At 36.8% G+C, this 27,147-nt stretch overlaps 1 protein-coding gene across 14 annotated transcripts in view; it reads left to right on the top strand.

Annotated features, from left to right (window-relative positions):
- MYCBP2 (MYC binding protein 2) overlaps positions 1-27,147 on the top strand; it is a 262,323-nt gene that overhangs the window by 211,960 nt on the left and 23,216 nt on the right. For 10 of the 14 annotated variants that reach the window (XM_045201677.3, XM_045201639.3, XM_024568966.4 and 7 more), the window contains 14 exons: positions 2,896-4,539; positions 5,389-5,558; positions 6,017-6,261; positions 8,270-8,437; positions 10,426-10,583; positions 11,614-11,813; positions 12,654-12,803; positions 14,359-14,519; positions 15,545-15,701; positions 15,852-16,076; positions 19,352-19,417; positions 21,121-21,360; positions 21,661-21,759; positions 26,701-26,781. In XM_045201677.3, coding sequence (XP_045057612.2) covers positions 2,896-4,539; positions 5,389-5,558; positions 6,017-6,261; positions 8,270-8,437; positions 10,426-10,583; positions 11,614-11,813; positions 12,654-12,803; positions 14,359-14,519; positions 15,545-15,701; positions 15,852-16,076; positions 19,352-19,417; positions 21,121-21,360; positions 21,661-21,759; positions 26,701-26,781 — 3,764 coding nt within the window. The remainder of the gene's footprint in view (positions 1-2,895; positions 4,540-5,388; positions 5,559-6,016; positions 6,262-8,269; positions 8,438-10,425; positions 10,584-11,613; positions 11,814-12,653; positions 12,804-14,358; positions 14,520-15,544; positions 15,702-15,851; positions 16,077-19,351; positions 19,418-21,120; positions 21,361-21,660; positions 21,760-26,700; positions 26,782-27,147) is intronic. The other 4 variants (XM_045201697.3, XM_045201643.3, XM_045201668.3 and 1 more) reach the window with 3 other exon arrangements.

Raw genomic sequence — 27,147 nt, 5'->3', positions numbered from 1 at the left:
CATTTGAGGTTAGAAAATATTTTGCCCATTAGCACTTAAACTTATATATGATAAATATAATCATTAAATTAGTTTAATAATGAATTAGTTAATAATGAATTAATAAGATAAATGAAAGATTATAATCTAAAGATATTTAGCAAAGTATTTGTTTATGTTTATTGATATTTCAAGCAGCTATAACATGACAATTATTAGTAATATTTACTACATGCCTCAAAATTTTAGAAACCCAAATAAAGTAACATCATTTAGCATATAGGTTTCCCACACATAACAAACGAGACATTTTCTTTTAAAAAATAGATATGAAATGAATTTTGGAAAAGTAAATTTTTCAAAAATTTAATGATAATTTTATAAGTAAATCTTAGGAAGAAATAATTTCACATTATTTATGTACCTGGATTCACAACAGGTCACCACTATGACACACTTAGACTCCAGCTGTCACCACCTAAAGAGCTAAAGAGAATATTCACCACTGCTAGAGATATAAAAATAAGGTGTACACACGCCTGTACTCTCTAACCCTTTGTATGTAACATTTTTGCTAGCACATGACAAATGGTGTTCCTGAGACTTGAAAGACTACATCATTCAGACAATCACAGAGGAGAGACTTTCTTTATAAGGAATTGAGCACCATTAATTTAGAAAGGACACCTCTTTCAATTCACAAATTGATCTTTTAGAGAGAGGTGTGTCAGACATAAAAGATTACCTACCTATTTGTCTAGATTCACCATTATATATGGTTCAGCTTCCGAAATAAAAGTGATGATGAAGGCATTGCCAGCTATCAGATTAACAACAAGAAATTAGTACTCTATAATATTACACACTCAAAATTAGTGGCAGGGACTTAAGCTAATATTTAATTCTACCTAATTCAGTATATTTGTTTATAAAATTGTTCTGTGCTTCTATTCCTAGATTGATAAGATAGGTACCAATTTCTTAACCTACTTTTATACAATTTGAAAGCACTATTTATCAAGATTTTAACATCTTTTTATCTGTGCTGAATCAGCATAATTATCTGGGGTTTTTTTATGTTGTGGTTTGTTTCACTACTTTTCCTCTGAATTGAGCACAGTCCCTTACACTCTTTTTATTAAAAGAACACATAAATGATAAATGAAATTTGTGACAACAAAGAATTACAAAAAACTGAAGAGCATTATATTCACTAGTTACTTTTATTTATTGAAAGAATGAGTAATTATTCTAAACACAGGCATGTTGCAGATAAAATATGCTCTAGGGAGGCTACTAAGCCATACTTCATCATTTCAGAATTACTTAACCTTGCAAGCATCTGACCCTTACACAGCAGTGGTTACTGTCACCTCTGCCCTGTGGCCTTGGGAGCCATATTGTAGAAAGCTGATTTTTGGAGAATCTGAAGATTTGGGACTAGCACAAGAAGAAACATTAAGAAAATGGGAATTCATTTACTCGTTCAACAAATATTTATTGAGCACTTAGTATATTCCAGAATGCATTCTTGACATTACATCAGTGAAAAGTAATAGACCATAATACCAGTTCTTGGGAACCTTCCACCAGAAGAGCAGATTCTGTGGCAGCACTGCCTGGACCTGCAGATAGCTAGAGTGTGACTACAAACACAGGTGCACTTGTATGCACGGGCACACACACATGCAGACAAGCAAGCCAAAAAACATTTCCCTGTGTTATTCAAGTCGTTCCCATTCTTTCTCCCTCTTAAAACAAAATACCTGCAATGTAACCAGTTAACAGGTTTATCTGAATTTACTTAGTACCATTTTTAAAAACATAAACACTTCCAGCAAGGTGTATCAGTTTTCCATTTTTCACACCACATGCATCACTTTAATCAGATTGCTCTCCTCCTAACAACTAAGACTGGGAGATTTTTATTTTAGGGAGGAAAGGTAATGTCTAGGTTGTACCACTTAATGGTAACAAAGACCACCTGGCTCTAATGTCTCAAAGGAAAGCAGGAAATAGTAGGGTCAGATACCAAAAACAATGGTGTCCACATAGAAATATCTAGTGTTTGTACTGGGAAAGAGGTAAATTATTTTTTTATCTTTTTATCTGTTATTTTCCTGACTCCATATATCAAGGTCCCCCACAATTCAGACATGGGCTATTAATTCTGAGGATGCTCTTTTATTCCAAGGGGACACGAGCTCAAAGTTCTAACCAGCTTGGCTTAATGAAGTAGATAAGCTTTTAGAGTACAATCTGTTTATAAACAATAGACTGCCCAAATTACACGTGATTAAATAATACCTTTGTGCATCCATATGTTAATTATGAATTATTGTAATCCAAACATCAAAATAGTGTGTCTCCTCTGCAACTCTTTATTAACCTAATTGTACCCATTTGTAGACTTGAAAATGATAGATGTATTTATAAATTCAGTTTCCTAATTCAACAAGACCTGTACCATTAACATTCCTAATAAGGTGGTGAGATACCACTCTATTGGAAATGTTGCTCAACTACTTCATACTTAAAAATCACACATATTTTCCTAGTATTTCTTTTCAAAAAAAACTTGTTGTCTTTTTTCTTTCTAGTCTGTCACTGAATTTGAATTCTCACTATTATTGTGCTAAGGTTGAGGTTCAGATGTGATGGATAACTTATACTGGTGCATAGGTACTATTTGTTGAGTCTGTTTTGTATCCATGAATATTGTTTTTAGTGAAAATGGTTGTATAGTAGTATAATACAAATTTTATGAAAAATATTTTCCTTTTTTCAAGTATTTTTGTATGTGGTAAGCAATATAAATCTTATTAGCTATGATTTTTAAAATCAGTGTTTAGTAGCTAAATTATCAGTAAGTTATAATTTTACTAACAAATTTTACTATGAAATGGACCACAACAGGTGACCGAGGAACTATCTCAACATCTTCTAGACCAGTCTGTACATCAGGAAAAGCAGAACTGTCCTCCAAACACAGCAGATCAATTAAACCTGATGGACGTATGAGCCGGACTACTGCTGATCAGAAGAAACCAAGGGGCACAGAAGGCTTATCAGCTAGTGAATCCCTCATGTTGAAATCTGATGCTGCAAAGTTGAGGTCAGATTCTCATAGTAGGTCATTGTCCCCCAACCATAACACCTTGCAGACAATGAAATCTGATGGGAGAATGTCTTCTAGTTTCAGAGCTGAATCCCCGGGACCAGGTTCTCGGTCATCATCTCCTAAGCCAAAGACTCTCCCCGCCAATAGGTCTAGCCCATCTGGTGCTAGTTCTCCCCGCTCCTCCTCACCACATGATAAAAATCTACCTCAAAAAAGCACTGCTCCTGTTAAGACAAAACTTGATCCTCCTCGGGAACGTTCCAAATCAGACTCTTACACACTTGATCCAGATACCCTCCGCAAGAAGAAAATGCCCCTCACAGAACCATTAAGGGGACGGTCAACGTCACCAAAACCAAAACCAGTACCAAAGGATTCAAAAGATTCTCCCGGGTCTGAAAATAGAGCTCCTTCTCCCCACGTGGTGCAAGAAAACCTTCACAGTGAGGTGGTGGAAGTCTGCACTTCAAGTACGTTAAAAACAAACAGCCTAACAGACAGCACCTGTGATGAAAGCAGTGAATTTAAGAATGTGGATGAAGGTTCAAATAAAGTTCATTTCAGTATAGGAAAAGCCCCACTGAAAGAGGAACAGGACATGAGAGCATCCCCCAAAATAAGTCGAAAATGTGCTAATAGACACACCAGGCCCAAAAAGGAAAAATCCAACTTTCTCTTCAAAGGCGATGGAGCCAAACCTTTAGAGCCCGCCAAACAGGCCATGTCTCCTTCCGTGGCCGAGTGTGCCAGAGCAGTCTTTGCCTCCTTCCTGTGGCATGAAGGCATAGTGCACGATGCAATGGCTTGTTCTTCTTTCTTAAAATTTAATCCTGAACTTTCCAAAGAACATGCTCCTATAAGAAGTAGTTTAAACAGTCAACAACCTATAGAAGAAAAAGAAACCAAATTAAAAAATAGACACTCATTGGAAATATCATCTGCATTGAACATGTTTAATATTGCACCTCATGGACCAGATATATCCAAAATGGGTAGTATCAACAAAAATAAGGTGCTGTCTATGCTCAAGGAGCCACCTCTGCATGAGAAATGTGAGGATGGGAAAACCGAAGCCACTTTTGAAATGTCCATGCACCACCCAATGAAGTCTAAATCTCCTCTTCCCCTAACTTTACAACATTTAGTGGCTTTCTGGGAAGACATCTCTTTGGCTACTATCAAAGCAGCTTCCCAAAATATGATTTTTCCAAGTCCTGGTTCTTGTGCAGTCCTTAAAAAGAAAGAGTGTGAAAAAGAGAATAAGAAGGCCAAAAAAGAAAAAAAGAAAAAAGAAAAGGCGGAAGTTCGGCCCAGAGGTAATTTATTCGGTGAGATGGCCCAGCTGGCAGTAGGAGGACCAGAGAAAGATACCATCTGTGAGCTGTGCGGAGAGTCACATCCATACCCAGTGACATACCACATGAGACAAGCTCACCCAGGTAAACAATATTATTAAACATATATAGGAACTTTTTGTAAAAAAAAAAAATGAACTAGGTACTTCTAACTTGAGATGTTCTATAAATTACATTCAACTACAGGGAAACTAGTGCATGGAATTTATAGTATCTTATAAATTATTAAAGTGCATTATCAGTATAGGTTTTTGTGAGAAATGGGTAGGGCAATTTTGGACTAATTTATTTTAATGTGTTATATTCTGAAATATTGTTTATTTTTAAAATGTTACCCAAAGGATACTGTTTAGGGTATCTCACAAACACTGAGGAAAGATCCCAGTATTAAATCTCCTTTCATATGAGTGTTTTTCTGTTCAGAATGGGAAATTAAACTAGATTATACTGAGTGGGGGCATTTTCCTATGGAAGTGATATGAACTGTTTCATCAGGAGATTGTGTTTTATTTAAGTGTAAGGATTCCTATACCAATTGATTAGTATTCAAAATTTACCCATTACAAATTTGGTTAAATTTTCTTCTCTTTTTACATATTATACCTGAAACCTTTTGTAAAATGTGTGATTCCTTAAAAATACATTATTTTTACAGAATATTTTATACCTATTTTGTTTAATTTTATTGGCATACTTAAGGAAATCTAAATGTACCCACATTGTATATTTCTTTTCATCTGCCTGTCTAGCGTGCTTTAGGTACCTTTTTTAGTTGATTACTTTTTGGTCCAGCATGCTATCTTTCTGATACAGTTAAAAGCCTGGGGGGGAAGAGCAAGGTGCTTCAGTATTTTGCTTACTTAAGAAGGTAAGTCAGTCATTAATGTATAAGGATCAAACTACTAAGGACCCTTACTTTGTTGTTGTTTCAAGGCTGTGGCCGTTATGCTGGTGGACAAGGTTACAACAGCATTGGGCACTTCTGTGGAGGATGGGCTGGTAACTGTGGCGATGGTGGCATAGGAGGAAGCACCTGGTATCTGGTATGTGATCGCTGTAGGGAAAAGTACCTCCGTGAAAAACAGGCTGCTGCAAGGGAAAAGGTATTTTTATTCAGTTTTGACTATGCTATTAATGATAAGGATAAACCTTATTAAAATTTTTGTATGATTACATTATATGAGATAATTCCACTTAGTTGATATTAAAGATCAACTTTATAACAGGAATAATTCTTGCTACACCTGACTAAAAATTTTTGCTGAATACACACACACACACACACACAGACTATTCTTTTAAAAAAATAATTCCATTTAGGTTTTACTCATTAGGTTTTTTAATTTTCCTAAGGACATAGAAGAAATATGGTTTACATTCAGTATAAAATAGTTTCAGTCATTTCAGGAGAAGCATGAAATGAATGTCGTTTTGGGTAATCATTGTTATTTTTAAATGATTCTATAGGTGTTTAATGATTTTTATCAGAGACTCAAAATACTTAGGTTAAGAATGTATATATAACTAGAAAAATAAATCTCTACAAATTTTTCCTTGCCAGGTCAAACAATCTAGGAGGAAGCCAATGCAAGTGAAGACCCCTCGTGCCTTGCCCACTATGGAAGCTCACCAGGTGATTAAAGCAAATGCACTCTTCCTGCTCTCTCTGAGCAGTGCAGCGGAGCCCAGCATTCTGTGTTACCACCCTGCAAAACCATTCCAGTCTCAACTTCCCATCGTGAAGGAGGGCATTTCTGAGGATCTTCCTATTAAAATGCCTTGTCTCTACCTGCAGACCTTAGCTAGGTAATGTAACTCGGTTGTTTTATTTAATCGCTTGGGACTAACAGTGTGATTCACTAATACCATGCTCTGAACAGCTACACTATATTACATGCTGCGTACAATTAAGAGACCTCCAGGAATTCATTTTCTGAGTTGCCTTGACCAACATGTGACTGATAGGGTACACACTTTAAGGTACTAGGTTTTTTTAAAAAAAAAAAAACAAAAAAACCTATAAATATTATGTCAATTTGTATTGTTAATCATACAGAATATGTCTTAGAAAGTCAGACTTTAGCTATCTTTTACTCTTTGGTAGGTTGACTTCATTCTATTAAAAGCAGGAAATGCTAAAGTTGAAAGAAACTATTTCCTAAAATATTCTTTAATTTTTTAAAGTATTCATTCTGATAGCATTTAAATGAATGCCAGCTGGGCACCAGCTTTGTACTAGACCTTGAAGACGCCGGGATGAATATAATAAAATGATGACTTCCATTTGCTCACGGTCTGGTGGGAACACAGTATGTAAATGAAATATTTAAAATGTTATATGATCAGTGTTAAAATCAAAGTTATGTACAGGATATCCTTAGAGCATAAAAGATGTAGAGTTTCTGAATCTTCGGAGGAAATTAGGAAAGGTTTCTCAGAGGATCTGACCCTTTACTGGAGTCTTAAAGAATAAATAGGAATTAATCAAACAGGTAATGGTAGGAAGGCGGTTCCTGACAGAGTAAACCACGTGTGTGAAAACACAAATGATGAAATAGCATCACACATTTCAAAACTCACAGGCTTACTAAAACATTGGCTACTGGGAGAAATATAGGAAATGCTACTATAAGTGGTTACTCAAGACCAGGTAATGTGGGACCCTGTCTGTAGCCCATGCTAAGGTTGGATTTTACCCCATAGAGGAAATGGCAGAAGAATTTAAAAAGGGAAATGCTTGAACTGGCTTGCAGTTAGAAGCTCACTTAGCTACTAATGTGGAGACTGGATAAAAGGGTATTACTGAAGATGGAGAGAAGCATATTAATAGGATGCTATATTGGACCTCAGTCGTGCAGTCCTGTACTGTCACACCTTAAACATTGACACTCTAAGACAGCCTTTCATATTCCAAGTTCAGATTTTTTTCATCAGGTGACAAACGAACATTTTAGAAATCCCCTGCTGACATTAGTTGCCAGCCAACAGTTCCATTTTGGCAATGTTTCCCTCTTTGTACAGCAGAGTTAGGTCAGGGTATTTTGTTTCTTGTTCTTTCACCTTTGTACTTACTACTTCAGTAAAACCAGTGGGAAACAAAAATGAGACTGTGAAACTAAATACACTTGAGACCAAGACGAAAATCGTCAGGTATCCCAAAGGCAGCAGATCTTTAGCTTCAGTCAGAGCACTTCGTTAGGTTAACAGCTCCTTGTTGCAGTTTGGAAGGGAAGAATGAACTGTGAACGTATGCCGGCATACCACAACTAGGGATTTTACATGGTTAGCTCTCTGGGAGATGGATGCTCCTTCAGTCCATGGAACATTTCACATATCTAATCTTTCTCAAATGTAATTATTGTATATGCTCCTACCGTAAAGGTGACTGCTGTGTTTAAATAGTCCATGCAAGAAACATGAGCTTAAACCAAAGCAGTGATGATACGGAATGAGAAGAAGGAACGATTGGGAGAGGAAGTCTAGTACTCATAGGACAAAGCCCACTACAGCACTGAGATATTTTAACCAGGCCCCTGGGTAATTGGTGGGATCATTCACCAGATTACCAGAAGAGAGAAAAGTTCTCAAAAGGAAAGAAAGTGAATTCAATTTTGGATTTGAAATGTTTGTGGTACCTGGAATATCTGTGTGTAAAATTGTGAGACTTATATTCTTCTGTTTACATCTATGGTTATTTTAATACTTTACTTATATATATTTACATGTGCTGCTTTTACTTTTACAAAGGAGATAAAAAATGGAAAGTGTCTGTATTGCCTTCATACTTCAAGTTACTGGGTTTGCTTTAATACAGGCATCACCATGAAAATTTTGTGGGCTATCAAGATGACAACCTATTCCAGGATGAAATGAGATACCTACGTTCAACATCTGTACCTGCCCCGTACATATCAGTAACTCCTGATGCAAGTCCTAATGTATTTGAAGAGCCGGAGAGCAATATGAAGTCTATGCCACCAAGGTATTTGAGTTCTCTCCTCTCTGTTGAATAGCCAGTGTTTGGTGGAAGAGAGATAGCTAGAAAAGAATCCTCTTAGATTTTCTTTTGTACACCCTTCCATCTCAGGAGGGACAGTGAGTCGTCTCTGCTAACTATTAGTGAGGTAAGAAAAAGCCTACAAACACGAGTAAGGTACAGGGTCCTTTACAGCAGGAGCAGGCCTGTTGGAAAAAAACAACTAATGAAGTAATAGTAAACCATGCTATTGTGTGATTCATTCAGTGCTGGAGTAAGTCAAGCTAGAGAAAGGTCACTGAGGCAGCGCTTAGAGAAGGTTTCGTGAGAGAAGGAGCACTGAAAATACATCCTGAACTTCTTGGAATATGGTTTACAATTCTTCCCTACCCACCCACCCTCAGTTGGGCATGGTAGTATCAGAGAAAAGTGCTTCTGGAAAACGGAACTGAGCATGTAAAGTAATGCATAGGGAACTGGGTGCCACTGAGACTTTTTAGAAGAGTCACACCGTGGTAAAAACACTAAGATAGTCTAACGGTGTCAATTGAGAAGCTGGTAAATTTAGTCAGATTTCATTTGACATTTCATGTCAAATTAGATTATGTTGGCAATGATTATGGGAAAAAAGATAGATAAAGGAAATATTTTGTCGAAAAATCAAGTGAACATCCTATACGCTGGTCATTCAGGAACCATAGAACCCAAACTGACATCTAGACACATTTACCCCAGTCAGTTGTGTACATTCACAGTCTATTCAAACGAGAATGTGCGTGCACTTAGAGAGGTGCTGAGTTAAGAGAATGGCCAGGGAGTTAGCCACTAACCAGAAAATATATAAGCTTTACCGAGGGATGTAGGATTCAAAGGTGGCTTAAATGAGTGAAAAGAAACAACTCCAGAACTCAAGGTGAGCAAAAATATCATAATTTTGAATGAGATGACAGAAAAAAAATACATGAAGTTTGTAAATTTGTTTTAAGAGAAAAAGGAAGGGAAGCTACTTCTCTTTTTAAAAAAACCTTCACTCAACGATGTGTTTCCATTGACTTTTTAGAGACAGAGAGAGAGAGAGAAACATTGACTGGTTGCATCCCGTACACACCCCAACTGGGGACATGTTTCCTTTGATTTTTAGAGAGAGAGGAAGGGTGGGGGAGAGAGAAACATCAGTGTGAGAAAGAAACATTGAGCCGTCACTTCCCAAACGTGCCCCAGCTGGGGGTGCACCCTGACCAGGAATGGAACCGGCAGCCCCTGTCTCCTTGTAAGGGATGGCACTCCAACCAACCTAGCCGTGCTGCTGGGGCTCCACTTCTTTATTTAATAAAACACCCCAACGAAGGAATTGTGTAACCTTAGTAACTTCCCAAGTGTTTTTCAATGTTACTATAGTAAATAGAAAGAACTGTTGGTGTCTTCAAACCTGACTGAAAATCACGAAGTTCTTATGTAGAATGTAAATATGAGATACCTCTGTCGAAAATCGGTTTGTTACATGCTCCAGAAGGGCTCTTTGGGCAGCACTTCCCAGGAAGGAGAAACCTAACAGAACACTCAAGTACCAGGGGAAGTCGAGTCGTTGCACTTTCTGCTTCATTCTGTTTGTGTGTACCTACCCTTTTCTTCCTTTTCGGTGCTTTTCCTCACACGCCTTCCTGTCTCCTGAGTGTCATGGCACATGGCTTTCGCCACAGTGTCTTGATTCTGAAAGGAGTGTAGAACATGTAGCCTTTTTTCCTTCCATTTAAAGCACAAAGTAGATTTAAGAAAACCAAGTTTTCAGATAGAGTTCTAAAACTAGTCTAAAAGTTGGTGTATTTGGAAAAATCAAATTGATTTAAAGAGAGAAGAGTAAGTTGGCTTTGAATTTATTTTTTCACATGAAATACAGCTTCACATATTTGACTACACTGTTACAAACTAAGTATACTTTCACTTCATTTACTTGTTCTCCTAAGTCTTGATCTGTTATCTTGTTTTGTCTACAGTTTAGAAACTAGTCCCATAACGGATACTGATCTTGCAAAGAGAACTGTCTTCCAAAGGTCATACTCAGTTGTTGCTTCTGAATATGACAAACAACACTCCATTTTACCTGCACGAGTTAAAGCCATTCCTAGAAGAAGAGTTAACAGTGGGGACACTGGTAAGTATAAAGATAAAATGGAAGATTGAATGATCCAAATGTGTTTATTAGCAGATATTTTTAAATATCTAATTGTGAAGGGAAAAGGAATAGATTAATTTTAAATTGTAGCAGACGTTCCTTCTATGTAACGTGGCTGAAAGGGCACCTAAGTTTTGCATCTCAGTTTGAAGAGACATCCAGAGATCATCCAGCAATCATTCAGGAATAAATTGTCATTTAAAGTCTTACTTGTTAGGGCTCTGAGCCAAATGTTGCTGCCATTATCCTTTCACCAAGTTTCAGTGAGCCAGCCATTCCAGTGACTTTGACTTTCATTAATTATCTTCTCACTCCCAGTCGAAGCTTATAACTCTTACAGCCACTACCACTCGGAACAGATAATAAAATTCAGGGATTTCAATAGCTCTTCATCAGTAAAAAGGTAGGTACTCTGGACCAACTGGTATCAATAGCCCCAAATTGGGGCTGGTTGATTCTGTCCCAGGAGTAAAGAAAGAAACCCAACAAGGAGATAATATGCTGATGATTTACCAGGTAGATCACTAGTAAAATGAAGGTATGGCCTAATATTTACAGGCAGATGATTTTGTATCTTACTGAACATTTGCAAGGAAAATATGATTGAGCATCTCTCAGTGATTTGTATGTTCATTTAACAAATATTTTTGAGCTCTTATTGAGGCACTTTAGTTACAAAGCAGTCCTTTAGAAAATGATGGGGAAGAGATACAGATTTCATTTAGGGAGAAAGTAAATCACTTAGTGCTTAGTGGTTTAGAAAGCATCAACTTTAAGTTCAGCCCCAGATTTAAAACCCACCTCTGTAATTTAATAATAGCTGTATGACTTGAGCAAAGTAAGATACTTAATCTTTCTAAGGCTCAGTAAAAATTGAAATCTTTATAATTTGTGTCAAGTAAAAAAAGCTCTAAAGTGAATAAGCTAGATACTATTGTTTTTAAATGTCATCTTAAATATATTAGTCTTATGTATTGCCTATGAAAATTAATACTCTTTTTTTTAATAGAAGTTGGTTCTTCTCTCTTGAGACATCCATCTCCTGAGCTTTCCCGGCTAATCTCAGCCCACAGCTCTCTTTCCAAAGGAGAACGAAATTTCCAGTGGCCAGTTTTAGCTTTTGTTATACAGCATCATGATCTAGAAGGCCTTGAAATAGCAATGAAACAGGCCTTGAGGAAATCTGCTTGCCGAGTTTTTGCCATGGAGGTATGAATACATCAGTGGGGTTATTGATTCATTGATCATTCAAGTCATGTGATGATTCTATTGAATGATTGTCACTTTCTACCAAACAGAAATTCTAACAATTTAAGGGACATTAGCCAGCTGAAAATATCATGTGTTCCCATCAAAATTAAACTCTTAAGTTTATAAATAGAAGTGAATTAGAGTTCCATATTTAAGCATTCTAAAGAAATTTATTTCTACATTGCTTTATTATTTGAATCCTTATATTATTTTTTTAAAAAGCTTTTTGTCATTACAATGTCATTTCAGTTAGAGGGACTGTGCAAAGGGGGTATGTGGGGCTTCTGAGTTGTAAGTTTAACAATTACAATTTATCTGAGTCTCTGTTCTCTGAAAATGATAGAATTGCTGTATATCATAGACTTACATATAGTAAATGTTTTTCTTTATTATGGGTGTGATAACCTACCACTTTCTTGATGGGAACAATATAAATATATGTAAGTAAATGGTAGTTGTGTAGAGCTTAGAAACATTCTATGTTGATGTAAATGCAAGTTGGAAAAAATGTACTTGAGTTAACATATGACAAATTTTTGAAATAAAATGTTTTGGAAAAGTTTTTAGTATTGCATTTTATAAGTATTATTTTCCCTATTACTATGTTTTTTTAAATTAGAACCAAAATTAGTGATTCTTTCAAGTTCAGTGTGCTTTCGGTGAACGTCAGACTTCCTAGTATCTTTCCTTGAAACACTTAGCCTGGAGGTACTTTGTTTCTGAATAAGAAAAGCCCTGAGCTTTCTACTCGTATATTTTCTTTCTTGTCTTGGACTTATGTAACCATTATTTATTCAGGCCTTCAACTGGCTTCTATGCAATGTCATCCAAACGACTTCCCTCCATGACATTCTGTGGCACTTTGTGGCATCACTGACTCCTGCTCCAGTGGAACCAGAGGAAGAAGAGGATGAGGAAAATAAAACCAACAAAGAAAATGCAGAACAAGTAAGTGAGAGTTTTGTTTTTCAATTGCCCATGTTTGTATAGAAGAGTAGAAACAAACACCTTCAGATAGTATAATTAGTGCATGAGGGCATGTACACATTATATAACCTAAAGGCAAGAGTAAAATTTCAGTGCTATGTGCAATATATTAACTATACTTAGTGATAGTTTTTCTCTAGCAAAAATGCTGTCAGTCAGCTCTGATTTTTTGCATAAACATCATTGTTGTTAAGCAATCAACTGGAAGATCACTATTCCAGTACTATATTAGATAAATAGGACATTAGTTTATAGAAGATCAGTCTACTCTATGATAACACTGTAAAATACCAGTATTGATACTGTGTAGGGATGTGAAATTCAAATATGTTTGCTAGAAGGGACTTAGATTTTATTGGGCACAGTCTGCATAATGGAGAAGTATTGAACTAGAACACTGGAAGCCTAACTTCCAGCCCCATTTTTACCTCTGGGCTTCTTTTTTGTATCTGGAATAAATTAGAAGACTAAATCCTCCATTTAAAAGACAAAAATTGTCAGGATAGGAAAAAAACAAGAGCTTAGATGTTTTTTGTAAGTGTCGTTACATCTAAAACAGTGACCCAAGAAGATTAAAAGTTGACAGTAAGAAAAACATATAGTGGATACATACCAACCAAAATAAAGTTGCTATAGATTTTTTTCCCTCAACTGAGGACATTTTTTCATTGGTTTTTAGAGGGAGAGTAAGGGAGAAAGAGAAACATCAATGCGAGAGAAAAACATTGACCCGTTGCCTCCCATATGTGCCCGGACTGGGCATCACCCAGACTGGGAATTGTACGTGCCCCAACTGGGGATTAAACCCACAACCTCATGTGTGCCCTGACCAGCTATTGAATCTGCAGCCCAGTGGTTATGGGACAACACTCCAACCAACTGAGCCACACCAGCCAGGGCAACTTTAGCTGTTTTAACATCAGAAAAAATAGATACCAAGAAAAATTATTAAAAGGAATAAAGAGGCTCTCTACAAAATGATAAAAAAGATTAATTTTGAGCATGTAGTACCTAGTAATAAAGCCTATAAAAAATGACAGAACCGCAAGGAAAAACAGGAAAAATTCAGTTATAATGTGAGATTGTGATACACCTATAACAGCTTTCCATCCCTGCATAACTAAGTACCCCAAACTCACTGGATTAAAACAACTTATTGGTTCACAAGTCTTTGGCTTAGAATTCTGGGTGAGGCTCTGTGAGGGCAATGGCTGATTTCTGCGTACACATACACACTCACCCTGCTAACAGATTTGTGAGTACACTAGAATAGATACTTATATGAGGCATTCATTTGTTTGGTAGTTTTATTTATGAGTGACATTATCATTTTTTTCCTAAAAGTAGTACAAACATAATTAGTATATGTTTGGGGTATGGTTTGGTTTTGTTGCTTACATTTCTGTTACATGAGTATCTTGAAAGTACAATACTTTTAAGTATACATAGGATTTTTAGTGGGTGAAATTATTTCCAACACAAAAACTGATCAACTTGTTTTAAATTTCTGTCTTAGGAGAAAGACACAAGAGTATGTGAACACCCACTCTCGGATATAGTGATTGCAGGTGAAGCTGCTCATCCTTTACCACATACATTTCACCGCTTGCTTCAAACCATCTCCGATCTCATGATGTCTCTCCCCAGTGGCAGCTCTTTACAGCAAATGGCCCTGAGGTAAGTTTATGTCTAAGTAGTCAAGGTTCATTGGAGAAGAGATTTTATGGCTTATTTAAATTCAAATTGCTTAGAAGGCCTCTTTAAATAGTAAGATACAAAGAATCCCTACATTATGTTAATGGTGCCTCCCTCTTTCCTGTCATAATTTAGAATTGCCCCCTTCTTAGTTTACACCTGTTTATTCCTGTGTAAAATACGGATAACATACTTCTTTGTGCTCTAAATTATCAGTCTGTAACAGTCTTCCTCACTTTTTCCTCCCTCCTAACCCAAATCACTTGTCTGAGTGCTGCCTATGAGTAGAATTTTAAATGTCACAAAAAGGGAGAGGGGGCATGAAATCTCAAAAACAGAAATCAAAACGAGATTTTGAATCGAAAAGAATCTTAAGAAAAATAGAGCCCAGTTATACATGACTAATCTTAAAACTACCTTGAGGAACATCACCTCCTTTTAAGTTTAAACCTGCTGAGATTTTAACATTTACATTGTGAACCTTGTTATTAGATCCACATATACTAGAGACTAACATAAATAAATGCTCCATTGATTGTTACAAGAGGTGGGTTGATGGAGTGGTTTTGGCTACCCACACCCCCTAATGGGTAAGACAACAGAGGGAAGATTTTGTTTCTTCCTCACGAGAGTTTTGAAGTTCAGGATGTGTTGTTACACTCTGAGGAATTAGTGTAGGATTGTAAGACTGATACATTTGAGAGGCTGTCTTAGTTCAGGTAACACTTGTCTACAAAAGTAATATATTTCCTTTTCTTGTTTCTGTAGCCTCGATCTTGAAGTATCCAATTTTTCTATATTTAAAATGAGTCAACTTTCCTTAGAACTTACCCTATTTTTTTCTTAGAAATTACCTTTATTTTTTAAAAAAGTCAATAGCAATGTTTTATTTCCTGAAGTTTTTAAATTTCTACTTTTACCTAGATCATTAATATTTCTTGCAATGTTAGAATGTCTTAGAAATCCCTGAAACAGAATTATTTAATATATTATTATTGCCTTTTTAGATGCTGGAGTCTGAAATTCAAGCAGTCTGATCACCAGTTCCTTCATCAGAGCAATGTCTTTCATCACATTAACAATATTTTGTCAAAATCAGATGATGGAGACAGTGAAGAGAGTTTTAGCATCAGTATCCAGTCTGGCTTTGAAGCTATGAGTCAGGTCAGTCATTGAGCAGTTACCCTGTCAATGTTCAACAGTACAGTGAAGGTCACTCATAAACAATTTGATGCTTACTTATTTCATGTCTGTTTTAGTATCATAGGAGATTTCCATTTGAGTAGTATAATCATTTATATTTGTTGTTGGTAGGAGTTATGCATAGTAATGTGCTTGAAGGACTTAACCAGCATTGTTGACATAAAAACTTCAAGCCGGCCTGCCATGATTGGCAGTTTGACAGATGGTTCCACGGAAACGTTTTGGGAGTCAGGAGATGAGGATAAAAACAAAACCAAGAACATCACCATCAACTGTGTGAAGGGCATCAATGCTCGCTATGTGTCTGTTCACGTGGACAATTCCCGAGATCTTGGGGTAAGAAAGGAAACTTAATCTGTGGTTCATTAGTTCTTTTCAGACCATTAGTAATCAGGCACTCTAATTTCTGAGTCTAGCAAAAAGACAACTTTACCAAGCAAACAGCATTTTATATTTACCAAAGAAATCGTAAGTCTAAAAACAGATTAATATGACTGGGGTACCGTGGAACACCAATTATAAAAAGAGCTTATTATACATGTAGCATGTCTGCAGCTAAGCAAAATAGTGGGTTGGCCAAAAAGTCCGTTACTGTTTTTTCCATAAAATAAAGACACATGTTTCATTTTCACCAGTAATATTATTGATTTGGATATTTTGAGTATGTCGGCTTTCTCCCGCTTTTGGCTTCTAGTGAGTAGAGGCCAGGGGTGCTGCTAAACATCTTCCAATGCATAAGACAGCCCCACAGCAAAGAATTATTTGGCCAAAGTGTCAATAGTACCAAGAAACTTCACAAACCACCTTTGACTCGTTAAATCAGTCATAGCACCTTCTCCATACACTGCACAAATCTTTTTTTGCGTTTCATTTGCCTTTTTACCTTTCTTGAAATAATAAGGCATAATACATCAAAAAGGTTGCATATTTTCTTCCATCTTTATAAATGGCTGCACAAAAATTCACCAATTTTGATGTTTCTTTTAAATGCACTCTGATATGACAGCTGTCACAACACAACCTAACAAAATTGTTTCAAGTGAAGTTAAAGACAACTAAGCATTACTAGAGCATCATGCAGAAAAAAAATGGACATTTTGGCCAACCCAATAAATGTCTTCTCTATACTTTTCTGCCTCCATGCCCTTGTTTAAGCTATTCCCTTGGCCTGGAAGTCATCCCTCTCTCATGAGAGAGTAAATTCTCCCTCATATTCTCCCCACATCTCTAAGACCCAGCAGAGAAATCCTCTCCCAATACCTCCTGTATAAAATATATTCCTTCCCTTCTCTGCTTTTGTATATTACTGTGCTAGCACTTAATATAGTTTGACCTATACTGTAATTAGCTTTCTATTTCTAAACCTCACCCCCAGCTGTCATGGAGGCAGTGAGAGGAGTTACTGGACTAACCTAAATAATCATAATTCATATTCTATGTAGCTCTAGCTTGTCCACATGTTTCAAATGAATTAAGCACTATTTTAAAAGGCACTAAACCAAGGGAAAAGAGCTCTATTTGAGTGTTAAGAACCAAGAAAAAAGCACCACTGCCAAACTCCATACTTAACCTCTATTCCCAAGGAAGGATATTTGTTGGTATTACTTTCCCTCGGAATGGGTGTGTCTTGTTAGCAGATATAGTATTATTAAATCTCCTTGGATCAGTCTGAAGCTGCTCCCATCCCATTTGCATACTTCCTTTTCCAGGAAGACCCAGAGTGCTGGGGTTGGGTCTCAGAGAGCTGGCATGGGATAAACCAACCACCGAATGCAGTCTGCAGTCAGAGAACTCCTTGCCATTCTTAGCCACACCCAATTCCTGTCCGTCAGTGCAGATTCAGTTCTTCTCTGCAGCTGAACAAGAAAAAGGGGCTTACATCAGAGAGATACAAATTAAAACCACAATGAGATGCCACTTCACAACGGTCAGAATGGCCAGCATAACCAAATCAACAAACAACAAGTGCTGGCGAGGTTGTGGAGGAAAGGGAACCCTCGTGCACTGTTGGTGGGAATGTGGACTGGTACAACCAATGTGGAAAACAGTATGGTATTTCCTCAGAAAACTAAAAGTAGAACTGCCTTTTGACGTGGCAATTACACTTCTGGGAATATACCCTAAGAATCCTGAAACACCAATTCAAAAGAACCTATGCACCCCAATGTTCATAGCAACATTATTTACAATAGCCAAGTGCTGGAAACAGCCTAAGTGCCCATCAGTAACTGAGAGGATCAGAAAGCTGTGGTACATTTACACAATCGAATACTATGCAGCAGAAAGAAAGAAGGAGCTCTTACCCTTCTTGAAAACATAGATGGAACTGGAGAGTATTATGCTAAGTGAAATAAGCCAGGTGGTGAAAGACAAATACCATATGATCGCACCTATAAGTGGAACCTAATCAATAAAACAAACAAGCAAGCAAAATAGAACCAGAGACATGGAAATAAAGAACAAACTGAAAGTGACCAGGGGAGGCAGGAGGGGAGAAATGGGACAAAGAAGGGGAGGGTCAAGTCAAGGAACATGGATAAAAGACCCGTGGACAATGACAGTGGAGTGGGTGAGGATTGAATGTGGGAGGTCGGGGTGAGTAAGTCAGGGGAGAGTAATGGGGGAAAAATGGGGACAACTGTAATTGAACAACAATAAAAAAATTGAAAAAGAAAAAGGAGCTTAGCTAATATATCATGAACTTATCTTACCAGAAAGTCAAGTGTAATAAATCAGAACATTTTTCTGAATAGACCTCACTGCTCAGTACAAACTGAGATTTCTGGTATATTTTAAGCCAGGACATACTCTTCCCTCAGAATAATGATTCTACTCAATTTGAAGTTTTTGTTTTTAAGAAATTTCCTCTACGTTATGTATCCTGATGCTTATGTACTTCTGTGTCCCCCAGCCTGCCTACCAGAGTGACTCATTTGTTGATTTGAATTCCATCAGCCTGTAGCACTTAAAATATGCAGCTCTCCAAGGAAGTAATCTGTTTCTTGATGTACTTTGCAGAAAACTTATTTGACCTTAAAGTCTGTGGCTCTTGTGCTGGCATAACGACTCTTCAGGACTTGAGAGTATTGAATTTCTACTGTTTGATACTTACTTTGTGTGTTAATTGTCCTTGCCTAGTTCGGCAAGAATCTCGAGGGAATAGAACCCATCCATCATTCTCATGTATCCTTCTCCAAGTCCATGATGCAGTTGGGTACATTACGTAGTTAGTTAGGCTAACTACCTTCCTTCCTGTTACTTGCAGAGCACTGAGAATGTATCAGTGAGAGTGGGACAGGCAGAGTTGTTGAAAGATATTGTGTACAGTACTTAAATGTTTAGACTTTGAGTAAAAAGAAGAAATGCCAAACTACTCTCTCAAAGCCCATGGAGAGAAGCTGAAATGTAAGATTTAAAGTGGAGTTTGTAAGAATAAGAAATGACTGGAGTTGTAGGAATTATGGTTGGTTGGACAAGTGGAGTGAGGTCAGTTAGGAAGAGCCATTAAGGACAGACAGAAAAGTTAATGTGATATTCGTAGACTGTAAGAAATCATTGGAAGTTCTGGAACAGGAATATGGCATAGTAACTATTTTAATTGTTCATTTTAGAATAAAGTTACTTCAATGACCTTCTTAACTGGCAAAGCAGTGGAAGATTTGTGCAGAATAAAGCAGGTAATTAAAATTTTATCATTAAATGTTTGCTACCTAGTAAGCAATTTCTTCCCAGTCTCCACTGTTGAGTTCTAATTTTGGCATGCTACCAAAGCGTTGTAGGAAATCATCTGTTTGAAAACACTAAACTGATAAGTGGTCTATATACAGGAACAGTTGCAGCCATCCCTGGACTAAACATTGCACCCACATTGCCCTGAATGCTCCCTAGTCATGAGCACTTACAGTCCTCAAACCTGCCTCCTACCCCCCACAAAGATTCAGGGCATCTTAAAATGTATCATGGGCTTGAATCGCAATTATCACCTTAATTCACCTACACTTCAGGTTAAAATGTAGGTATTGTCCTCTAGCCTGAAAAATCTATCACATAGAATACTGCAACTACATCCAGGTTGCAAGTCAATTTACAAACCAACTCTAGAAACAGGTTAAGTTTTTTCTACGCATGAATCTGAGCTTCTGTATAAACTCACTTACTAGTATTAATGAAACTTTATCAAAGCTGTTCTTCTGAAGCTACTTTGTCCGATGAACGTGGATCACTTGTTCTGTTTTGAAAATCATATTGAAAGAATAAATTGATATGTTGGGTTAAACAAACAATGAATTTTGCTAAAGATTAACTGTTAAAGAATTTGGGGAAATAATCTCATTCATTGAGATAGTATTTGTTTATGCATAATGCTCTTTTTAGGAAGTTAGCATTATCAATTAAAACAATGTTAATTAGATGTCTTTATAAAAAATACAGACATCTTGAATCATTTCTTGGACATCAAATAGGATAAGAACAATTTTCATTTTTTTCACATGAGTAGTGTCCGCCATTTCACAGTGCACTGAAATTTAATCTTTGAAAAAAGTTAAATTCTCAGTGAAATACAGTACAATAAGGAATCACAAATGTGAAGTTACTTATATAATTGTTCTTAAACAGTAAAACATAAGTAATTGCACATCGAGGGATTAGTCAAGGAACATATATGAAGGACCCATGGACAAACAGGGTGGGGATTGACTGTGGAAGTTGGGGGCGGGCTGGGTGAAGGGAAGCAAAGGGGGAAATAATTGGAACAACTGTAAAACATAAAAATTTAAAAATATTAAAAAATGCTTATCTTTAAATGGCTTCAATGTGAAGATACAGAAAACAAAACCTCATTGCTGAGCTTATGAGTGTTTCTACTTAGAGTTGGTATAGATAACATACTGTCATATAAATTGTTAGTAATGGTTTCACATTTTTTTAATAGTTTATTTTTATTGTATATTTTCCATTAACGTTTCTCCCCCATACTCTCTTCCACCTCCACCCATCCCCCACCCCTGCACTCATCACAGTGTTGTCCCTGACCGTGAGTTCTTTTTCTTTTATGCTTGATTCCTCCACCCCCCTAGCCATCCCCCGGAGATGGTTTCTCTTCTATAACTTGTGCCTGTCATTTTAATTCTCAACTCCAGCACTTAGTGAGAACCCTTCTCCCTGTGTTAACTCACTTTCTTCACCTGTATGATAGCTACTATACAGTGTCACTTATCCTCAAAACTTTAAATAAGATAATCAGTGTGAAATTACCTGGTCAACTTTACTCTCAGCAGTTATTTGTTATTTGAGCTTGCTGTTCCTAGTGCTAAGTCTCGGCAGTGATACCATAGTGATGCGTCTGTGTCAGGTCTCTGTCCCTTTTCTGCTCTGCTAGGTTGATCTGGATTCCAGGCACATTGGCTGGGTAACAAGTGAACTTCCAGGAGGGGATAATCACATCATCAAAATTGAATTAAAGGGCCCAGAAAATACCCTACGAGTTCGACAAGTAAAAGTCTTGGGCTGGAAGGATGGCGAAAGCACAAAAATTGCTGGCCAGATTTCAGCCAGTGTGGCCCAGCAGAGGAACTGTGAAGCCGAGACTCTACGAGTGTTCAGACTCATCACCTCTCAAGTGAGTGTCCTTACTACCTATTCCAGTACAGGATATATTACTTCAATAATAAAATCAAGGGGGTTAACAAAACATTGTAGCGCTTCTCGAGATTACTGGCTACAAAGGGGGCCCATTTTTTCTGCTCATAGTCCTAAACCCCTGTGTTTCATTTTACGTTCATAATTCTGGAAAGCGTGGTGTGTAGCAGGAACCACGTGGTGACATTATGAAGCCTGCAGAAACAACATGCGTCCTCTACCTTTCACAGTGGTGATTCCTGCCAGTAAATTCCTCTTGTGCCCCTGTCTTCTCCACCAGGTGTTTGGAAAGCTCATCTCAGGAGACGCTGAACCGACACCCGAACAAGAAGAAAAAGCACTATTGTCATCACCTGAAGGAGAGGAAAAAGTATACAATGTATTTATTTGTATTCTAAAAATATTTATTACCCTCTTTCATTTCCTTTTGTTCAGTGAAAAAATCCATGTATTGCTATGTACTTTAATGGATATGTGATATTAGTTTATGTGCAGTTCATATTTTTTACTTTAATTAGAAAGAAGATAAAGGAACTGTCAAAAGAAATTCATTATTCATGTCTGATCTAGCTAGTATGAGAGGTAACAACCAAACTTGCTCTCTACTTTGGGCCGTTGTATTCAGATGTTAGCACTTGTAAAATTTAACCAGTCATTTACTGTGCTGTGTACCATCAGTTGTCTTCTTCCTGCATCTGTCTTCACAGTCCAGCCTAAAAAACCTGTCTTCTCCATGAACTTCATGCTTTCCCCCAAAGAAAAAGTAGTTTTCCCTCTGTTAAACTTCATAGGAATCTCTGTGTGTCTCTTGGCTTCTCTCTTGATATATTTATCTGTGTATATCTTTTACCACTTATTCTATTGAATCACAGTTTCTCAAAGACCAAGTTCATGTCTGGTTTGTCTTTATATCCACCGTGCCATAAATACCCATGTGTTCAGTAAAGTTTAATTGGAATAGCCTATTCCAATTAACACTATGCTTGAAATTTCTCCTAAAATGCAGCTGCTTTACTTAATTTGGTCTAAACTAAAGCACTGTACCTAAGAGGAAAACCTTATCATTTCCAAAAAGAGAAGTCAACTCTGACATCTCAGTTATTCTTGTATCTTTAGACGTTACAGATAATCACCTTGGCAGCCCTTTGAAAGGTAATCTCAAGGATTTACCTAGTGTAGCACTGTGCCTTCTGATGCAATAGTATCTAAATCATCCACATTTTTCTACTCGGGGTCTGTAAGAAAAAGATTTCATAAACTCTGGTAATTTCTTTCAGTACTTTTTGCAGATATCATTTGAAAGACTGCAAGACTATGTAACTACTCAATAAACCAACTGAATCTTAGCAAATGGCAATTCTTTGCTTAAAAACCTTGAGAATCGGTGCCAAGACCTCAAAAAGCTTTTTTTCCGTCCTTCGATTTTAAGCCTCTTTGCCCCCCAATAAGTCAGTAAGGATACTTACTATTAAATATGCAAAAACTTGCACATGTGACATATTTCGAAGTGCATTGAGATAGATCATTGTGTCCTGGAGTGATGGAAGAAGGCTTCTTGCAGGGGGGTGCGGGTATTGGAAATGAGTCAGACCTGGAAGAGAGCGAATGGAAGTTAGATTAATAGAGAAGATGGGTCGAAGAGCTCGTTGGAGAGGCCGGCCTGATATTAGAGTATATATTGAGGTGTTACAGTTGAGTAGGAGGGATTATGCCAGCAGTCGAATGCCCATGATATCACGTAATTGTTAAGAGAATCATTTTTAAGTCAGTTTTTTGAAGTAAAGTTTACATACCAAAAAAAATTCATCCTTTTAAACTATATCATTCGATGATTTCTGACCAATGAATATACAAGGGGAAGGGGGACACAAAAAAAGAAATTTATTTATAAAAAATTGTGTATTTATTCTTACAAGTTTAAACTTCAGTTACCTTCAAAGTACTTTCCATTTGGTACAATACACCTATAGAAACATTTTTTCCACTGTTCAAAAACAGTTTTTGAACTCATCAATTTTAATGCCTTTTAGTGCTTCTGCCGTTTTTTGTTTCACCTCTTCCACATGTTTCTCTTTGAGGACTTTTTCATCTGGGGAAATGAAAAAAAGTCTCTCGGGGCAAGATTGGGTGAATAGGAAGTGTGGGACACAGGGTTCATGCCAGTTTTGGTCAAAAACAGCTCAACACTCAGTGTGGTGTGGGCAGGTGTGCTCGTAAATCACCCATCACGAAATGGGCAGAAGCGTTGAAAGAGTCTTCAAAAACAATTCACTGAAGCTGAACGCAGCCTCTCACACCACCACCAGCTGGTACATTGATACAGATGGGTTCCTAGAACACTCACCTAGCAGGAAGCCTGTACTACAAGGAGCCTGTCCTCCAGAAGATAATTCTGGTTTTTTTTGCGGGGGTCCCCCCTCGTACAGCAGTGAAATCATCACCATAATAAAGTTTAAGCATATCACTCCCAAAATTTCCTTCATGCTCCTTTGCAAGTCAGGCCCCTCATCTCATGCCTAGATCCTGTCAGCCACTTTAGTGTAGGGTGTGTTTGAATCTCTCACTCATATTTTTGTATTGGATTATTTGTGTTACTATTGGGTTATAAAATTTCTTTATATTTCAAGATATTCAGGTTATATGTCCTTTCCCAAATATGTGTGTTCAAATATTTTCTCCTACTCTGAGGCTTATCTTTCAGAGAGCAGAGTTCTGAATTTTGATGAAGTCCAATTTATCTGTTTTTTTCTAAATGACTCATGATTTTTGTATCTTACCTAAAATGTAAGGTCATAGAGATTTTTGCCATGTTTTCTTATAGAAACAGAGTTTTAGTTATTTTGTTTAAAGCTAAACACAATTGAAGTTAATTTTTCTGTACAATGTGGGGGTAAGGATTGAGGTTCTTTTTTTTTTTTTTTTTTTTGCATATAGATATCCAGGCACCATTTATTGAGAAGACTACTCTTTATCAGTAATCAATTCATCATAAAACTATAGGTCTATTTCTGGACTCTCTCTTCTGTTTCATTTAATATATACACACACGTATATATGTATATATATGTTGGTGTACGATATATATACATATGTGTGTGTATCTTATACCAACATCAGACTATCTTGATTACTGCAACCGTATAGAAAATCATGGAGTCAGATTCCAACCTGGTTCTCTTTCAGTGTGGTTTTCTAGGTCCTTGGCATATCTATACAAACTCAGAATTACTTGTCAGTTCCCCTTCCCCCTCAAAAAAACCTTCTTGAATATTGATTGGAATTGCACCAAATTGATAAGTCAGTTTGGGGAGAACCAGTATCTTAGTAATGTTTAGTGTTTCTATCCACAGACATGATATAGTCTCTCCATTTCTTTATATCTCCTTCAATTTCAATCAGGCATGTTTTGTAGTTTAGTGTAGAGGTCTTGACAATATCTTTAATAAGTTCCCTTATTAAAGTGTTCCCTAAACATTTCATGTTTTTGATGCTACTGTAAACAGTATTTTTTTATTTTGCTTTTCAGTTGTTCATTTTATATATATATATATGACTTTGTATATTGCTCTATCCCTTAGAAGAGTGCCATGCACATAATAAGCACTATAAAATTTCATCCTTTGTTTTGCTTTCTGTGGTGTGTTTCTTTGGTTACTGTTGGTGTTAGAGTAGCTTAATTTATAGTTTTGTTGGACATTTTCCTTTTCTCTTTAAGTGACTTTATTTTTTTTTAAGATTTTATTTATTTATTTTTTTTAGAGAGGTGAAAGGAGGGAGAAAGAGAGGGACAGAAACATCAATGTGTGGTTGCCCACTCACATGTCCCCTACTGGGGACCTGGCCCACAACCCAGGCATGTGCCCTGGCTGGGAATCAAACTGGCGACACTTTGGTTCGCAGGCCAGTGCTCAGTACACGGAGCCACACCAGCCAGGGCTTGACATTTCTGTTTTTAGTCAAATGTCATTTTCCTGAACTGATCTTCAAAAAACCGAATGCAGGATGTGAACTAATTAATGTTCACAGTTTAGGAATAGATTCAATCAAAGTGACCCAAATTGACTAAAGCAATTCATGAAAAGATAGTGTACTTCTCTGAATATCTTAAATTTAGAAATTTTGTTCTTTTTATAGTCACCTTACCCATTGGTGGTTTCTTCAAACTCTATCCTTTGTCATAGTATGTGTTATGCACCTCAATTTAAAGTAAAATCATTTTAAAAAATACCTGCATAATTATTTCTCAAAATAGTTTCTTTCCCATTTGTTTAAACAGAAAAACTCAGAAACAAAAGAAGTTCACCCATTTTTTTCATCTATTTTTTTCATCTACCCTCTGCCTTGGTGACTGTCAGTTTCTTCTTTTTATCTATGATCTTGGTTTTATATACATATGTAAAATATATAATTGTTTTAAAAAGATTATACATTTAAGAGAAATCATTTGGTATTTATCTTTCTCTTATTTAACTTAGCCTAATGCCCTTGAAGTCCATCCATGTTGTTGCAAATGGCAAGATTTCATTTTTTAGGGCCGAATAATATCCCATCGTGTGTGTGTGTGTGTGTGTGTGTGTGTGTATCTCACAATTTCTTTATCCATTCATTCTCTGATGAATGGACACTTAGGTTGCATCCATTATCTTGGCTATTGTGAATAATGATGTAGTGAATATAGAGGTACATACATGTTTTGAATGAGTGTTTTCAATTTTTTTTCTGATAAATACCCAGAACTGAGATTGCTGGATCATATGGTAGCTCTACTTTTAATTTTTTTGAAGATTCTTTATATTGATTTCCGTGCTGGGTGCACCAATTTACATTCCCACCAACAACAGTACACTAGGGTTCCTTTTTCTGCACATCCTTGCCAACACTTGTTATTCTTGTCTTTTTGATAATACCCATTCTAACAGGTGTGAGGGAATATCACATTGTGGTTTTGATTTGCATTTCCCTGATGATTAATGATGTAGAGCACCTTTTCATGTTCTGTTGACCATCTATCTGTATGTCTTCTTTGGAAAAATGTCTGTTCAGATCTTCTACCCATTTTTAATCAGTTGTTTGGTTTTTTATTGCCATTGAGTTGTATAAGTTCTTTATAGATTTTAGATATTGGCCCCTTAACAGATACGTGATTTTTTCCCCTTCAGTAGGTTTCTTTTTCATTTTGTTGATGGTTTTCTTTGCTGTGAAGAAGCTTTTTAGTTTGATGTAGTCCCACATGTTTATCTTTTGATACCTTAAAATGTAAAATGTGCAAATTCTATTCAGAGAGCTTGCTTTATTTTTTTTTTTCTTTTTCTACGTAAAGGCGACATCAGATGCTGACCTGAAAGAACATATGGTGGGAATCATATTCAGCAGGAGTAAACTGACTAACTTACAAAAACAGGTTGGTTAATAGCCATTTCATTATCTTCATCAGCTTTTGTTTGCTTTTAAGGTACCAAGTGTTTTCCAAAATTTATGGTGGCTTTTTTTTTTAATCTTCACCCAAGGATATGCTTTTATTGATTTTAGAGAGAAAGAGGGTGTGGGGGGGGCGGGCAAAAGGAGAGAGAGACAGACAGACAGACATCATTGTGAGAGAGAAATATGTGCCCTGACTGGACATCAAGCCCACAACCTTTTGGTGTACTGGACAACATTCCCACCAAGTGAACCACCTGGCCAGGGCTGGAGACCTTCCTACGTTCTTTGGAGAGAAAGGAGTATATTGGCATACCTGCATTGCTTCAAAGATTTGTTATGAGTGTTA

The sequence above is a fragment of the Desmodus rotundus genome, chromosome 13 (genome assembly GCF_022682495.2).
Source record: "Desmodus rotundus isolate HL8 chromosome 13, HLdesRot8A.1, whole genome shotgun sequence".
Taxonomy (NCBI): domain Eukaryota; kingdom Metazoa; phylum Chordata; class Mammalia; order Chiroptera; family Phyllostomidae; genus Desmodus; species Desmodus rotundus.
Note: the sequence above shows the minus strand (reverse complement) of the source record. Positions and strands in the feature narration are given on the sequence as shown.